Below are 18,970 nucleotides of genomic sequence, written 5' to 3'. Positions count from 1 at the left end.
AGCGCGACTCAAAAGGGAAGAAGTTAAAGTGATACACTTGGCGTGCAAGAACGCTGGTAGTTTCTCAACCATATGCCGATATCCTTAAGTCACCATGTGCTCTGGCTTTGAAAGCCTCCACTGCCAATTCCTCATTTGAAACCTGACCAACTCTTTAACAATGCCTCTCTCTGATCCAGTGGGAAGGAGAAAATCTATTATCGATTTCCACCGGGTTTAGGCGGAAAAAGCCCTGATGGTGGTGTTGAATAGCCCTACACTGTACCGTGCATTCACACTAAAGCTGGGGGATGGTGTGAGAGGGTATGTCAACAAAACCCTTGACTACGACACAGAACCATCTGCACACGCTGAATATTTAATAGTCAATAGAAATGGCTCGAGACCAGTAATCAAGAAAAGGAAAAAGAAAAGATAATAAGCATCATGAGGAGCTCATACATCAGTTCCTGCGTGATTTGAGTTTGGCTTGTCTTTTAAATCACCCATTGTTTCAATGCTAATTGTGACTATTTCTCGATGCATGCACCACAATTACAGATATTTCTTAATCACTTATGTCATTCAATCCTATTCAACTCCAAATACAAAAGAAAAAAACTCAATAGACGTATAATTCCACCAGCAAATTAAATGCATCCCTGTCAGAGATGTCAACAATCATCTAAGAATAAAACTCTTAACTTTTTACAAAAACGTGCACCTTAAAAAAACCTTTAACAACACAAGACGGGATGATATTATTTCTCCACGTCCTATTTTTCAGACCTGCATAAAACTTCCAACAAATAGATAACTGCATACATATATGAACCCACTTCCTGTCAGTTACAAGTTCCCCCATCAAACCAATAAGATGGTTTCACATGTATACTCTTGCATAAACACACAATGAGCCTGATTATACTATTGCAACCTAAAATTGGCATTGAGCTATTTTCTAATAACACATTTAAAAATGGTGACATTAAAAGAAACCTATAATGAGGGATGAAATGCAAATATAAGCATAAAAGCACAGGAAGAAAATGGTGTATATAAATCAGCATAACCTCAATCATGCTGAACGTTTCCTTTAAGTCTTATTTGTCCAACTTTAATTGCTTTGGTGAAACAGCACAGGCAATGTGAGAACAATGGAGCCACACTAGGTATTTCTCGACAATAACAAACAGACAACCACCGCTTCTTTGTGTCTGCTGTGTGAGCACACAAAATTAGGTAAGCCGGTGACATGAGACATAATCATTTTCTTTGAGCGGGGTTAGTGACCAATTTATTCTTACCTTAGGCTGGGCGCGACGTGGAAAGGCAACCTTAGGATCAATCTGAGAAGGAGAAAATAAATTGTTGTTAAAAGAAACACTGGGTTTTTGGTGAAAAGCAATGAATAGGTGTTAAAAATATTTCTCAAACTGTAAGACCACAAAAGGCTCCCCAGAGTCCAAGCATTCATATTGTAAATCCTCTGTGGCCACGGATAAATACTAGGACTTTAAAAAGCAGTAATACAGATTCAAAGTGTATTCAAATTGTGACATTTTCAATTGACAATGTTAAGAATGTATCCAAGCCATTAAGATTAACAAAAGCTACCTGTGGCGATAGAAACAGTCTGCTCTTGAATTCAATAAGCATTTTTTACACTAAATCTGCATTCAGGAGCTGTTAAAGTTATTGCAATTACAAATTAAGTGCACATAAATGGCCCAACAAAAAGGATGATTAGAACATAGGAAGGATTTTTTTTTTCATAGCACAATGGCTCTCCTACATTGAAGCTGACTTGTTTAATCTGAACTTTAATTTTCCCCCTCTGTCTGCCACTCTGGTTAAGGTTATAAGTTATTTACACCAAGGAACGGTTGGTTATGTGTATCTTAATATGCTAATGCCCTTGTAGTCATGTTACAGTCAAAAATATCAAATCTGACAACTACATGCCCTGATCATGTTTATCTCCTGATCATTGATGAGCCACATTGTCTGAATCAGCAAATAAACAGCAATTGATGTTTTTTATGTTTTGGTAGCAGCTGGTATACAAGGCTCTTTACAAAATATATTCACCAATATCCCGAAGAAATGTTGAAACTGTTCCTTAATCAGGGTAGACTGGAAAAAATATTGGTATCTATAGTGTGTAATGTGCCGTTTTGCTGAAGAACATACAATTGAAATGAGTATAAATAAACAATTATATTCCTAATAAATGTTTGCAAAATTAAATGTCAAATTAAATGCATAATAATAAGAAGAAGAAGACGACAAATTAAAAACATCTAATATATATTTGTAATAAAACTGTGAAAACAACCACTTTTAATAATAGAGATGCGAAGTCTCGCCCATCTACTTCCGATCTTATTTCGGAAAAAGTATGTATTGAAGTCAATGGGGAGAGAAAACGTATCTCTCGATCCAGTTTGAATTGTGCCACGAATTACACATATGTTTGTCAATCTTAAAAAATCATTTCCATGTCAAAAAAGTCACAGTTTGTCGTAGAACTGTTGAAATATAAGACTATGAAAAATACGCAACTAGAAAGACTACAAATCCCAGAACCCCTGTCCCGCATGCTGGCTCTTACGGAACCGACTAACTCCCCTTTTGTGTATGTACAGCTCTCAACATGAACATGTCAAAAAGTTGACATATGATCAATCATGATTCATTTATTATTATTTAAATGTTGCTACATAAAGCTCTTTTATTCACAATGCAGCATTGTAGCAGCCTATCAGTCATTCAATGAATCCCTACTATACAGCATCCGATAATTAGACAGGTGCAGAGATTTGGCCCCATAACCGCTTAGGTCAGCTTAGTGTTTCGGAATTTTCGCTGAGCAATTAGGTTAAAAACAGACTATCATCTCAAATGAATATCTTCAAAACGGACTAATGGAAGTGAAATGATGAGGATTTGAAAATATATCAAATATCCTTGACATTACTTTGATATTTTCTACTACTGATACAAATGTAAAAGGTATTTGGCGATGCACTATGGCAAAGCACATTTAAAAGACTGCTAATTACTGACTAATATTGGTGATACGACATCATTCTACGATGGTGTCAACTGATATAGTACATTCAAAAAACAACAGAAAAAGAAGAACAAGTTAGTGAGCAAGCCAGCCACACTATCGCTCTGCCGGTCATGGTCACAGCTTTTATTTTAGGCAGGAATCGCTGATTGAATATGACGGGGAGAAAATGAGAGTCTGAGGCCTCTGACGCCTCTAGATATTGCCAAATAACCAGGAGGATGCGTCAGATCAGCCTGTTTCTCCATCGTATGCTTGTTATCTCATTAGCTACATTTCCCTCATTCATTTCACTGGTATGAAGGTATGTGGGGGGGGGGGGGGGGGGTCTCATCAACCTTTACAATGTAGAGGAACTATCTCATACAGCAATGTCTTCCTCAATTGTCTTTGCCTGGATACCAAATAAATTGTAAGAGGAAAGATTTGCTTTTAACTGAAAATCCTTTTTTCTTCTGCTGCGTATTAAACTCAAATCTACAATCAGTATACTAATTCTATGCATTCATAAAAGTTACTCCTTGAGCACAGATGGATATATTTATGAAAAAAGAAATCTCTTCCTGATGAGGAAAACAATGGAAATAGAACGAATTAAGAAACACAAGAACATAAAGACACCATCTGCACAGATCAATTAAGCCAATGAGACTGAGCACGTTTTAATGTGTTTGAAGGGAAACCATGATGTGCATTGTCATTGTCATCTTTTCTGTCAGTCTCAGTTATTACGGTAATCTTTTTAAATCAAGTCAAAATGAGAAATGAATTCAATAACACCTGGGTATGGCAACCCCTGCTTGTAATGAATTTAATTTAAAGATTTGTTTTAGCACTTAGCCCCAGGCATAACCAATTCAAACTCAATTATTCTGTGCGCCCAATTTGAGCAAAGACAACACATTATGCTTAGAATACCAAAGTCCTATATACACTTGGAAATATATCTGACTATTTTTTAAGCCTATACAAAACCTATTAAACCTCATTTCAACTAATTGTTTTTCCTTCCTGCTGAGAATTTATTTTCACAACGAGGCTTTCCGATTCAAGAGAGCACTGAAACACAATGGAGGTCCTATAGTTTTCTGTCAGTTGCAAATACTACAACTATCAAAAAGAGGCAATTATATGCACAGAACGGTGTTGAAATGAGGCTGCTGTGGATTGTTTAAAGTCACTCTCAAGGCAATGCAACCAAATGAGGCAAAGAGGACTTACTAACCAATCCTTCTGAGAAATCTTGTAGCAGCACCTTTTTAGGTCACAACTTATGATGAATGAGTCCTTTGAGAAATTTAAACAGGAGGAGAGGAGACGAAGCAATCGTTTCCCTTTGGTTTACATATTAAGGTGTAAAAATGTAAAAGTGCCATCATAACTAAGGCCAATAGCTACAATATGCACTGCACTTTACTCTGAGGTGGAATAAATACTCAGATGTTATACTTAAGTTAAAAGTAGTAAGATTGTCGTGTACAAATACTCTGTTACAAGTAAAAGTCCTGCATTTCAAATATGTATTGGCAGCAAAATATACTTAAGTACTAAATCTGAAAGTAGTCATCTAAGTGGCCATCACATCACTGGATTATAATTAGTGATCCAGTAACGTGTTTTACATTTGGATTATGGAGCTGTTCAAAAGGTGAAAAGAACGCCAGGTATCTCCATCCATAAAATTACATCATTATGCAGAAGTTCAATTACATTTTTGTATCAAAATATGAACTAAATAATGTCCTGAAATAAATGTAGTCGAGTAAAAAGTACAGTATTTGCTTTCAAAATGTAGTAGAGTAGAACTACAATAAAGTACATGTACTTTAAAAGAGAACAGTTATTGAGTAAATGTACTTAGTTACTCTTAGGTACTCCATCCCTGACTTTACTGTGTAACCAAACCTTTGAACCAGATACTATGATTGATAGATAGAACTTTATTTGTCATTGTACAAGTACAACGAAATTACAACAGACTCAAGGTGCCAACACGCAACAACAAGACAATATAAAAACAACAAGACACTATAAAAACAATAAAAACAATAAAAACAATAAATGGGACTTAAAAAAAAAGGGAATATGCACATAAATAAATAATAAATTAAATTGCACGATTCCCCTCGTATTGCACGGAAGGCTTATATAACTTAAATATTAGCAGCGTTTAGTGCACATATGGCCCTGGGAAAGAAACTGAATTTCAGTCTGTTTGTCCGGGAAGACATGGTACGGAAGCGCCTGCCTGAGCGCAGCCGTACGGAGTGCTCGTTACCCGGATGGTGTGGGTCCTTGAGGATTTTGACTGCCTTCTTAAGGCAACGAGAGCTGTACAGTACCTCCAGGGAGGGGAGGGGGCAACCGATGATCTTCTGCGCCGAGTTGATGACCCTTTGGAGTGCACCCCTCTCTGCGGCTGTGCAGCTGAGGAACCACACGCAGATGCAGTAGGTGAGGATGCTTTCCACGGCGCAGCGGTAGAAGGACACAAGCAGATCCTGTCTGAGGTGGTAATTCCTGAGTATTCTCAGGAAGTAGAGTCTCTGCTGTGCCTTCTTGACGGTTGCCGTGGTGTTGGTCCTCCAGGACAGGTCCTCCGCCAGGTGAACGCCCAGGAATTTGATCACTGAGACTCTCTCCACACAGCCTCCATCAATGTACAGGGGCTGCATGACTTCTTCCTCCTAAAGTCAATGATCATTTCCTGGGTTTTCAGCTTGTTCAGCTGCAGGTTGTTTACTTTGCACACCGCTAGCAGTTGCTCCACCTCTTCCATGTACGCGGTCTCGTCACCCCCTGAGATGCAGCCCACCACGGTGGTATCATCAGCGAACTTTATGATGGAGTTGCTGGTGTGGGCGGGGACGAGATTATAGGTGTAGAGGGCGTATAGTAGGGGGCTCAGCACGCAGCCCTGTGGTGATCCGGTGCTGAGACTGAGGGACGTGGAGGTGTGGGTGCCAATCCTCACTCTCTGGGGGCGATCAGACAGGAAGTCCTTAATCCATAGACACAAGGAATGGGATACTCCCAGGACTGATAGCTTGGTCACCAGTCTGTCGGGGAGGATGGTATTAAATGCAGAGCTGAAGTCCACGAAGAGCATCCGTGCGTAGCTCCCCCTACTCTCCAGATGAGACAGGGTAGAGTGGAGAGCTGTGGCGATGGCGTCCTCGGTGGACCTGTTGGCCCTGTAGGCGAACTGGTGGGGGTCCAGACCGGGAAGGAGGGATGAGACGATGTGGGGACGGACCACCTTCTCAAAAACTTTAGCGGGGGTGGAGGTGAGTGCCACTGGACGGTAGTCATTTAGGCAGCCGATGTTGTTCTTTTTCGGCACCGGGATGATTGTGGATGTTTTCAGGCAGGATGGGACGATGGCAGGGACTGGTTGAAGATCTTGGTGAAGATCCCCGCCAGCTGGTCAGCGCAGTCTCTCAGCACCCGTCCCAAGACTCCGTCCGGCCCCGCTGCTTTCCTCGGGTTCACTGCCTTCAGTGTGCGTCTCACCTCGTGCTCCGTGAGGGTGAGGCTGCTGAGGGCAGGTAGATGTAATGGTGTGGCTGCTTCCGATAGCCCTGTCTCGTGCTGTCCCGGTTTGACCCGATACTTCCTTCCTGAAACATTTTGGTTATGCAACTCACATACCATCAGGGTTTGGGATCAGTCAACTGGAACTGGGCACTTGTTACAGGAGTTTCCACACAAGGTGCAACATTTCCCTCAAGTCTGATTTCATTTATATCTTCAAAATGTTAGCTTTTATTAAAAACACCAACCTATTAGTGATGTACTTTGCATTTTTTTTTTTTGAGTATACTATTCTTCCCTTAATGTGTTAGGGGGGAGGGCACTCTCTTATCCTCACTGTGCTTTTGCTTTCAATGTTATTTTCCATCAGCTAAATGCAACAAGTTAAAGCATACTCTGTGATTTGTTGAAATTGATTCTGGAAACAAATCACAAACTGATGTAGACGTAAAAAAGGTGTTATTAAGCACATAAGTTAAAAGACACATAACATCTTCGTAGATAGCGACACCTCCCATCCAGCTTTATGGTTATCTTCTAGTAGCAAGTACTTTACTAATCCCCCTCTAGGAAATGTCTTTATCATGAAAACATTACAAGCCGTGCATGCAAAATAAACGGCACAGATATTTAGAAACCTGACTGCGAGTTGAGCAAACAATCTGCTCTGAATATGAATTTGTTCTACCTTTGAACATTACATTTTATTAGTTGTCAGATTAGCTGCTCAAACGATGGGAACCAGCTCTATTAAGCAGCTAAACACATGGAAATTACCTTCCATTTATTGTTTTAACACTGAAGTATGAAGGTCGTAAAATTCATTAAGGAGCAGAGAAATAAACGTGACTGATGTACAACAACATTTTCTATTGTCGTTGTATTGGGTATGAAAGTGGAGGTTTTTGTTTTACATGAAGCAAAGTAGAAGCAATATGACACTTAAGTAGTCCACAGACAGTTCAGGCTTAAAGATGTTGCCCAATATCGTATATTATATAATAAAATGAGAATAATAATTGATGGTATATGTCCTTCCAAGAAAAAGGATATAGTTAGAATCATGTACACAGGGATATGAATCCTGGTCTCATTCGGGATATGATGTTTACATTGATCTCGGGGAAACCTGGGGCAAATGTAGACACTCATGCAGCTCTTCATTCTTACAGGTATGATTATCAGAGGCATCTGTTATCTATAAATGTCTTTAATTTAGGTTCTATGGAGTCCTTTTTTCCTTTGATTAATGTACTAAAACCCTCTAATGGTAGCAGTACCTTTTATGTACAATTGACAGACAACCTATAATGTGATGTCATTTTCAAAAGGCACTGCAATTACAGAATGTAAGCCTTTTGCAATGTGTGAACCTCAGATAGCACCTACACAAGTTTACACAGTTCAGTACCTGCGGAGCACCATAGAATGATAATCTAAAGATTTCCTACTGCTAAAGTAGCTGTAGTCGGGAGCTTTGTCCTCACTGTTAAGCAAACCAGGCCTCTACAGTGTGTTGGCAAGTATTTATCACCTTATGGCCTCTTTACATCACCCAAAATTGTACAAAATAAGACCTTCTCTGCATCTTTATTTTATGATGAAACATGATCCCAGACAGAACAAAGGCGGATTTCCTCAAGACATCATACAACCTGATATGTCAACATAATAAATGAGAACATCCCCTTCTTACCCTGCCTCCCCCTCCATCTTTTATCTTCCACAGCCCTTTTACTACAGGGTCTCTGTGGGCTGTTTCTGCATGCGACTGTTGGAGATCTGTGCCGAGAAACAGCCTATATCTTAAGTTCACATCTTATAAAAGGATTTCATGTATTAATGCGGCTCCTGGGTAAACTCTCTTCCTCTCTCTTAAGACGTATCTACACCGGCATGATGGCGTGGTGTTTAAGCTAAAAGGAAACGGCTTATCAAAGCTTGCAGCTTTTTACCCCAACTTTATAGTGTGTGAGCAGGTCCACAGGTGTGTTTGTGAGATACCGACAGAAAAGACAAGAAATTAAAACGTAACATATTTCATAGCTTTGTGGACTTAATCCATGACAAACTGGAGTTGAGACCAGGAGGCGGAGTCGCAGTCTTACACGCTTCTGTGCTCTCTCCTAGGCAGTCATCCATAGGAATCCCGAACCCAATAAAATACCCAATATTAGCGGTGTGTGTGTCTGCCCAAGGACAATTTAAGGTAAACCTAATAGAGGTGTCATACATAATAACCTAATAAAAGTAAATGTAACAACTACTACAGTGCAACAAAACAGGAATATTAAATGTGGTCTCTTAAACATAAGATCTCTGGCATCTAAAGCAATATTGGTAAATGATTTAATATCAAATTATAATATTGATATGCTGTCTCACTGAAACTTGGTTGAGACGTGAAAAATATGTCAGCATAAATGAGGCCACTCCACCCAGCCATATCAATACTCATATTGTCCGAGGCACGGGCCGAGGAGGTGGAATTGCAGCAATCTTTGACTCAAGTTTACTTATCAATACTAAACCAAAATTAAATTATACCTCCTTTGAAAGCCTCGTTTTTAGTCTTACGCATCCGACCTGGAAAACTTTGCCGCCAATCTTATTTGTTACAGTGTATCGTGCACCAGGTCCTTATTCAGAATTCTTATCAGAATTCTCTGAGTTTTTATCAACTTTGGTACTTAAAACAGATAAAGTAATTGTCGTAGGTGACTTTAATATTCATGTTGACGATGATAAAAATAGCCTTACTGTTGCATTTAACTCTATATTAGATTCTGTTGGTTTCTGTCAGAGTGTAAATAAACCAACCCACTGCTATAATCACACTCTCGACCTTGTTCTGATTTATGGTATTGAAATTGAGCAACTATTAGTCAAACCGCATAATCCTGCTTTATCCGACCATTTCTTAGTAACTTTTGAAGTACTATTACGAGACTACAAAGCATTAGTCAAAAGCTCTTGCAGCAGAAACCTATCTGTTAGTGCTATAGCCAAATTTAAGGAAGAGATTCCACCAATACTTAACTCGATAGCATGTCTGCATGTAATGGAGGAAACTTATACAAAATGTACACCACCCCAAATTGATCATGTTGTTGATAGTGCTACAGATGCGCTGCAAATAAAATTAGACTCTGTTGCTCCTTTGAAAAAGAAGAAAAAGAAGAAAATAAAACAAAGATTAGCTCCATGGCATAATGCCGAAACCCGCAAAATAAAACAAAAGTCGAGACAACTTGAAAGGATATGGCGTTCCACTAAACTTGAAGAATCTCATTTAATTTGGCATATTACTCAATGAATATAAGAAAGCACTGCGTAAAGCGAGAGCAGCCTACTACTCTTCATTAATAGATGAGAATAAGAATAATGCAAGATTTCTTTTCAGCACTGTAGCCAGGCTGACAGCTCGATTGAGCCTTCTATTCCCATAGCACTCAGTAGTAATGATTTTATGTGCTTTTTTAACGATAAAATTGTTACTCTAAGAAACAAAATTAATGACCTCTTTCCTTTGACCAGTATAGTGTTATCAACAGCTCCCGGAAACGTAAGTTATAATATTACACTAGATAGTAAACTAGAATGCTTTTCAGCCATTAACCTTGAACAATTAAATTCAATGATTCTCTTTTCTAAACCATCAACGTGCATGTTAGACCCAATTCCAACTAAGCTGTTGAAGGAAGTGTTTCCATTAATTAGCACTTCTTTATTAAATATTATGAATATGTCTTTATTATCAGGCTATGTTCCACAATCATTCAAAGTAGCAGTGATAAAACCGCTTCTTAAAAAGCACAACCTCGATCCAGAGGTTTTAGCCAACTATAGACCTATTTCTAATCTTCCGTTCCTCTCAAAAATTCTTGAGAAAGCGGTCGCAAAACAGCTGTGTGATTACTTAAAAAACAATGATTTATTTGAAGATTTTCAGTCTGGCTTTAGAACACATCATAGCACAGAGACAGCTCTGGTTAAAGTCACAAATGACATTCCAATAGCCTCAGACAAGGGACTTGTCTCTATTCTTGTCTTGCTCGATCTCAGTGCTGCATTTGATACTATCGACCATGATATCCTATTGCAAAGACTAGAGCACTTAGTTGGCATACAGGGAACTGCTTTAGGCTGGTTTAGGTCCTATCTATCTGAACGCTCTCAGTTTGTACGTGTTAACGATGAATCTTCCATGCAAACCAAAGTTAGCCATGGAGTGCCACAGGGTTCAGTGCTCGGACCTATTTTGTTCACATTATATATGCTTCCGTTAGGCAATATTATAAGGAATCATTCTGTAAACTTTCATTGTTATGCGGATGATACTCAACTATATTTATCAATCAAGTCTGATGAAATTAATCATCTAAATAAAATTCAAGACTGCCTCAAGGACTTAAAAACGTGGATGACCTTACATTTTTTGATGTTAAACACGACCAAAACTGAAGTTATTGTACTTGGCCCGAAGAATCTACGAAACAAATTATCTAAAGATATACTAACTATGGATGGCATTAATTTGGCCTCCAGTGAGACTGTAAGGAATCTTGGTGTTATATTTGATCAGGATTTATCCTTTAACGCTCACATAAAATCAATTTCAAGGACCGCCTACTTCCATCTACGTAACATTGCAAAAATCAGGCATATCTTGCCTCAAAACGGTGCAGAGAAACTAGTCCATGCATTTGTTACTTCAAGGCTGGATTATTGTAAATCCTTATTATCAGGGTGTACCAAGAAGTCAGTCAAGTCGCTTCAGCTAATTCAAAATGCTGCAGCTCGTGTACTAACCAGAGTTAGGAAAAGGGACCACATTACTCCTGTTCTGGCTGCCTTACACTGGCTCCCTATAGAACACAGGATAGAATTTAAAATTCTTCTTTTCGCCTACAAAGCCCTTAATGGGCAGGCGCCATCTTACCTTAAAGAACTCATTATACCCTACTGTCCTATTAGGGCATTGCGTTCCAAGGATGCAGGGTTGTTGGTTGTTCCTAGAGTCTCTAAAAGTACAATGGGAGCCAGAGCCTTTTCTTATCAAGCTCCACATTTGTGGAATCAGCTTCCAGTTTGTGTTCGGGCGGCAGACACCCTATCCGTTTTTAAGAGTGCGCTTAAGACCTTCCTTTTTGATAAAGCTTATAGTTAGGGCTGATTAGATTCAGCCCCTAGTTTTGCTGATATAGGCTTAGTTTGTCGGGGGACATCTTACTTCTTCCTTCTCTCTGTCTATACCTGTGTACTCTCATGTTCCGATTAACCCAGCTTCCCCAAATTTCTTTCTTTTTGGTGTCTATATACGCCGGGATCTGGAGACATGGATGATCCTGCGATCCTGTGTCCTGGATCGCGAGCCCTAGATCTTGAGTCGTGGCTGTGGTCCTGGATCATAGGTCCTGGATGGATATCCTCGTGGATTCATCTTCCTATTATACACACATGCATTTCCAAACATTTGGACTATCTATGTTGCAAATGTATTATCTTTTCAATTTACACATGGCATCTATTGCACGTCTGTCCGTCCTGGGAGAGGGATCCCTCCTCTGTTGTTCTCCCTGAGGTTTCTCCCATTTTTCCCTTTAAACTGTGGGTTTTCTCCGGAAGTTTTTCCTTGTACGATGTGAGGGTCTAAGTATTGTCATACTGATATTCTGTACACACTGTGAAGACCACTGAGACAAATGTAACATTTGTGATATTGGGCTATATAAATAAACATTGATTGATTGATATCTGTGCTGTCAATCTTTACAGATTTTTTTTTTTTGCGGATGGGATAACACCTCAAAGAGTTTTTAAAGCCAGCCAAATCAATAATGAGAATGTTACGAAGGAAATATGTAACACCATTATGAGTATGATCCAGATTCACTGGTATAACAGAAGATATTACATTACCGGCCTGACAAACATCTGATGTTCTGTATGTACCGACAAGAGACATGTACAGCGTGAAGTAATAACGCCTTGAGACATAATTAACTGCAGAAGACAGAGCACCTGCTTTTCTTAAACAAGAGCGAGTCAGAGTTTAGCTCACTGATTTGACTTTACAACCTAATCCTATCAGAGGAATATGATTTCGATCTGCCAAGAACAGCTGCTCATCCGTGCCTTTCCTCTTGGGTTGCTCCCTGCCTCACCTTAAACATCAAAACTGCAGGTCCAATTTGACCGGGGGTCCTCCATATGGAACACCCAGGAACGTATAGAATGTGTCTCTTATAAGAAAACAAAGATATGGTTGTAAGAAATTAAACCATAAATTGTTAACATAAGAGGAATTATCTCCCACTGCCTTGAAGAAATGGATATATTGCATTAACAATTGGTGGGTCCCTTATGGATATTTGATTAAATTGTATTTTATTTTGTATTTTATTTTGTATAAACGCTTCACATTAAACATTTAAAGACGCAACTAGGTCTGAACGATTTGGAAATTATACATCATAGCAATTATTAAGACTGATATTGCAATTGTAATAGGATTCACAATTTCTTCAAGGAATGGCTTCATCATTATTCTCATTTTCATTGAGAAATCTAATAAAATTAGCATAGTGGATTTATTTCCCAGTGTGTAGAATACAATATTCAACTCTGTACATCTCTGCAATACTTAATTTAGAAGTATTGCAACAATTTTTTACCTGACTATTGTACTATAACGTTATTTGGATTCATTGTTTAGCCCCAATGCCAACATTGCATCAATCTACTGCCTTATTAAGTTTGAAAGTGTATTTCTCAAATGCAAAATCATGTGCTATGATCTCTCCTGTTCATACCCGCCTGCCTGGAAACATCTTCAGGAACAGATGCTTTGAGTTGCATATTTCTAAACCGAACAAAGCATCATGAAAAATGGTAAATATGTTCTGAATTACCAGCATGTGTGTTTTGAAGCCGCAGGCTGTTCTTCTCCATATGTCTCATTCACATTCATCCTTTTCTGAGTGTTTTCATAACCGGACAAAAAGCAGCCACACGGTAAAAATCAGAAAGCAGAAGAACGACAACTGTGATCGCATGCACGCCCTGGCATTTGTGTGGATGTCACATTAATAACGAATATAATGAAGAAATTCGTTGTGAGGTATCAGTGTAATCAAAGCAATAAATGCCTCTTTTGTGTTTGCATTCAACAAATACTAATAGTTTGTTAAATAAAAGCCACATTCATTTATTTCGCCCATTAAACTAAATCACTCATACAATTAGATCATAACAAAGGGTGGGTATGATTTCTACTGAATAATCTGACTCAACTTGTTCACTGTCACAGAACCTCCAGCCACTGACGCCTTTCAAGGTTACTCAGGACAAAAACAAGCACTGCAAAAGTAGGAGGCTTGTATCGAACCAACATCTGCAAACGCATCAAGAACCATCTACATTCTCTGGCCTCGGCTCCTTCTTTCCATTCGTGCTGAGCAACTTTATAAAAACAGATATGATATATCCTAATGCAATGCGATCTTGATAGCGTGGAGATATCCAGCACAGCAGATACAGCCCAATGACTAATGGTGAGGAAAACAACACAGACAGCTGCCTTAAGTTTGCAATCTTCTATTTCATCGCCAACGGATCATCAACAGCACATTAGCAGCTAGGAAATATCCATTTCTGCATGTATTTGAGTCAGGATCTTTGGTATGTCAATTATACTGTCAAACACTCATCTGATTATAAAAATGTCAAGCTAAACAAAGCTTTGCTTCAGCTTCACTTTGTTGTTTATTGTGATGGAGGCATTAGTTATCCCTAGTATTACAGGACTATAAGTACCATCAATGCATTTTAGGTTGGAGGGTATGGAGACAATTCTTGCCCATGAAAACAAAGCAAATTGCTCATTCCAAAAACAAATGTCTATATTGATAGACAGGAACGCAAATATGATTTGGCACCATATATTCTTCTGAATAAAGATTGTGTAAAAGTCTATAATGATGTTATTAGTCTGTAAACAAATATTTATTGGAGGCAGTCAGGTGACCTGAGGGTTTAAGACGCTGACCATGTGATCGAGTCTGGCCTGGACTCTCTCTCCCTTCATTTCCTGTCAGCTCTCTTCTATATGCTATCTAATAAAATCAGGGAGAAAGAAAGCCCTGATAAATACCTTAACATATTTACAATGAAAATCCACCACAACAACATATAGATTGTCTTTATTAAACTGCCTTACAAAGGAAATAATACATGCTATGTTACATTTTTAAGGATTCACCAAAAGCCCTGTGTAACTTTTCAATTAGGTAAGGACAGACATTGAACAAGTTCAGTGCTGTGCCGCAATTCTGGGTAAAATGTCACTGTTCAGTAAGGGGGAGGCTCTGATGAGTATTACATTAGCAAACACTACCTATAGGCCACAATAAGTGTGATATGTTACAATTGTTAATGTACATATATGTAGCTGCAACGCTTTGTGCATTTTTATGTGGATATAGAACAGGTGGCTCACAATTTGAGAAAATGAAAATTGTATGGAACACATTTTGCATAGCACTTAATATGCTTGTGGAACAAGTGATTTACCTCCAGCCGAATGCATAACAAAATAGGCAAAGAATATTCTACATTTTGATAATGACAATAACTGCAGGCGAAAGTTTGGTAACTTTTATGATAAGGAAAAAAGTAGCTTTTTCTTACGGGTGGAAAAACTATTTTGCAATCAATAAGTCAGTTGCAACATTGAAGTAACAGTGGGCTGAGACTGTGCTATGAGCATGAGGTCATAAAGTTAAATCCAATGAATATCCTGAATATCATTTTAAATTCTCAAGGAATGTAACTGTTTCCTGCTGCAGCTCTCATAGTGTCTTCGGGCAAAGCGTTGAACCAACACCTGCTCCGTTTTAAAAAGGAAATAAACTTGGGCTGTACCGGACAACTCTTAGGTATAAGACCGCGCACACGTTTCCCCCCGACCTTCACTGTAAGTATACACTACCACAAAGTTGTCCAATGAAAATGTCTTGCTTAAAGTTATCAAATTGCCTTATATTCTGCCTCAAAGTGTGTTTTAATAATTACCTCTATCTACAGTATGTACTCTACAGATATTTGCAATGCCATCACTTATAATTATTGTTCCTTGCAATGTCAATAACTGCCCATTATATATGTAATGACTGATGATTCACTGACTGTCATTCATTTCCCCATAAGACATAGGAACACTAAAGCACAATGTTTAGGTGATACACTGAGCATAACTTAAAAGGCTGTATGATTAGGGGGGGGGGGGGGGGGTAATTATCTACGGCATACCCATCAAGTGTTATCAATCTTTTTTTATAATGTTAAATAACATTTTTTTAGACCGGTAGGAATAGCAAGTTTATAGAAGTAAAGCCTTCCTCACTGAGCTGTTCTTATAACTGTCTGGAAAACTCAGTGCCCCCTAATAAATAAAGAAATAAAGTCATACCCTGGGAACTTTACAGAAAATAAAGCAATGTCTACTATCCAACAAAAAGCACTCAGGCTAAAAAATATCATTATAATGGACAACACATCTTTAACATTACTGGTCTAGTAAGTATCATCAAATACAATTTGTCTTTCTTGATCCTTAAAAATATTCCTCCATCTAGACCTGCCTTCAGTTAAGGTAGCACACACAGAACTATGCTGGCATACCCTGATATTACCACCTACCGAGCTGAATTTCCAGCCACATACAATTTCAGCTGAACCCCGTATAATCCATCACTACAGACATCTTTCAAAAATGACATCTTTAATTATTAATCTACTGAAAATGTCAAAGGGAAGTACAATGCGCTTTGTTCATGTGTGTTCATGGGTTTATGTCTGAATCAGTTCCCAAATATGTGCAAGCAATTTAGTTTCTAAAATAAACATGCTTTCATACCGGTTATTGCTTTTACAATGACTAATTCAAAAAATACATTGTTATACATTAGAAAAGAACAATTACTTTTAAATAACATGTAAAAATGTAATCAAGCTTTAGTTTTCACAAATACAGAACTCCGTGTTTGACATTAGGGCGACATTTCTTTGGGGGTAAAGTGTTTTTTTTAAGCCTATTTTTACATTTACAGTATCAGTGCGTCAGGCATTACACAATGCTATATCTGCTGGGTCAAACAGTAGCGAGGCAGCGGGCCTGAGACAGCACGCCCTTCAGTGGAACATGAGATATGTGCACACTACACATGTGGCCACAGTGAAGAAGGGGGCGTGTCAGCCGCATTCATCCAAAGAAGTGAAAGTGAACACACACAATATTCCCCTGCAGTTGTGTTTTATTGCTAAGCTGTTAGTGTTGAAGGGTACCATCATGCATTTAGCCTTTTTACATGACCTTGATCCACACAGCCTGCAAGAGGTGTTTACCCACAAGCCCTTTAGGCAATAAAAAGTCACACATTTATGACATGACGGGTTTCCACTGGCAGTACAAACATTAAACAATGAATACACACTTATGTAAGTGTAGATAAAATTAACTCACCGTCTTTGAGTCTAATTCGTGGTGTTGTTGAGCTAAGACTTTATCTACACTGGCAGCATCTGTAAACGTAACAAACCCAAATCCTCTGCAAAAGACACAAAGACACAAATATTAAAATGTATACACACAAAATTAGAATACAGATTTATTTGCAATACAAATTATTAAAAGAAAGACATTACATGTTATACTTTAGATAATATTCCTATGACCTTATTATTGTGACAATATTTATGTGTAAATGTATTTATAATCCACATTGTGAACATCCTATAGCAGATTTAAAAGAGAATCTGTGGACACTGCTGATCATTATTTTGCATGTCACAATGTGAGGCGACACTACACCAACATTGTGGTGCAGTCACAAAGTCAATGTCAAATTGCATTGGGCTGCAGCTTTACAGCAGTGAGCATTTAAGCTTATCTGGCTTGCTGTGAAACCACACGCAGGCGCGCACACGGGGACACACACGAACACATGCACGCGCGGACACACAAACACACATACACGCTGGATTAATACGAAACGAAACACGGACAAAGTGAGCGATATCGCTGCATGCACTGGGGAAGGAAAAGTAGATAAAAAGCCCTGTATTTACCTTGAGCGTTTTGTCGTGGGGTCTCTCATCACCATACATTCTCTTATTTCTCCGAATTTACTAAAATAGTCTCTAAGGCTGTCTGTGAACAGAGAAAATATGTCGGGTCATTTTGACAGAAACATATGGGCATGCTGTTGTCACTGTATTGAAATAAAAACACCCCGCGATGCGCATAGGGGTCGAATAGAGGACTTCAGATGGACGGAGATCAAAAATAACATCGTGCGCACACACTAGTGAGATATCCCATACAGTACACTACTGCACAGTGCACGAACACACACGGGCAGCAGCGAGCACTCAGTCACAGCGACAAAAACAACAAGAAATACTGGACACGTTGTAAAAGAGAATAACAGTCTCACCTGGTGAGGTTTGCCAGCTGAGGCCACCGATAAACATTTTACTGTAAGGGGAAAACACAACAGAAGTGAGTCCAGATGTCAGTTCGGCCATTTTGACGACTAACTACTTCTAAAAGCGACCTTAAAGGATAAAGGAAGACTATGAAAACACATTCGCGCTTCGTAATTATAGTCCATCTACATAAAAGGGGGAGGCTACGAAGCTGAGGTCTTAAACTGAATCTGGAAACAGACCGGTTTAAGTGCGTACTGTGAAGGGACGAATCCACCACGGCAGTCGAAGTCCTCTCTAAGATGTTGAAACATGAAAAAAACCCGTACCTTTGGATTAAATTTAGAAAGATTCTTACCCCGGGTCATGTTGTGAGTCGTTTAGGCTTCCGGATGTGGCTTGACTCCCGTCTCCTTCCATATCTATTTCAAACTATAGGCTGGGACTACAGTAACAGTGACAGACACACACAGATACGGGCAGGAGATATGCAAAGCCCAGCTATGAGAATATTACCGAGCCGGGAATGAAAGCGTCACACGTGGGATCAGCTCAGCCCCCTGCTCCCTCCTCCCTCTCGCAGCACGCTCTACCTTGGCCCGGAGGGGCGGAGCCTACCTCTGTCACCTAACCAATCCAATTGACGTCAATTCAGGCAATCTGCAAACCAATCCTCCGATTTGTCATTTAATTAAGCACTAAGCCACTAGAGGTGAAAGTGGTTTATTGCTCTTCTAAATCAGTGGACACATACCATTAAAACAAACAAAACAATCTTTGTCCAAGAAAAGTTACACTTAATTAGCCACGTTAACATATTCAACAGACAAGTCAAGCTTTTCAAATTATTTTTTAATATTTATTTATTATACAAATTACGATATCCATCCG

At 39.0% G+C, this 18,970-nt stretch overlaps 1 protein-coding gene across 11 annotated transcripts in view; it reads right to left on the bottom strand.

The window, feature by feature from the left end:
* LOC117459001 (RNA-binding protein Musashi homolog 2) overlaps positions 1 to 18,637 on the bottom strand; it is a 297,016-nt gene extending 278,379 nt beyond the window's left edge. For all 11 annotated transcript variants that reach the window (XM_034099815.1, XM_034099814.1, XM_034099813.1 and 8 more), the window contains exons 1-5: positions 18,438 to 18,637; positions 18,088 to 18,128; positions 17,720 to 17,801; positions 17,115 to 17,199; positions 1,287 to 1,328 (exon numbers count right to left, since the gene is read on the bottom strand). In XM_034099815.1, coding sequence (XP_033955706.1) covers positions 1,287 to 1,328; positions 17,115 to 17,199; positions 17,720 to 17,801; positions 18,088 to 18,128; positions 18,438 to 18,499 — 312 coding nt within the window. In that variant the 5' untranslated portion in view covers positions 18,500 to 18,637. The remainder of the gene's footprint in view (positions 1 to 1,286; positions 1,329 to 17,114; positions 17,200 to 17,719; positions 17,802 to 18,087; positions 18,129 to 18,437) is intronic.
* Between the last annotated feature and the right edge of the window lie 333 nt (positions 18,638 to 18,970).

This window comes from Pseudochaenichthys georgianus, chromosome 14 (assembly GCF_902827115.2).
Source record: "Pseudochaenichthys georgianus chromosome 14, fPseGeo1.2, whole genome shotgun sequence".
Classification (NCBI taxonomy): Eukaryota; Metazoa; Chordata; class Actinopteri; order Perciformes; family Channichthyidae; genus Pseudochaenichthys; species Pseudochaenichthys georgianus.
The sequence above is the reverse complement of the archived record's forward strand: the minus strand, read 5'-3'. Positions and strand labels throughout refer to the sequence as shown.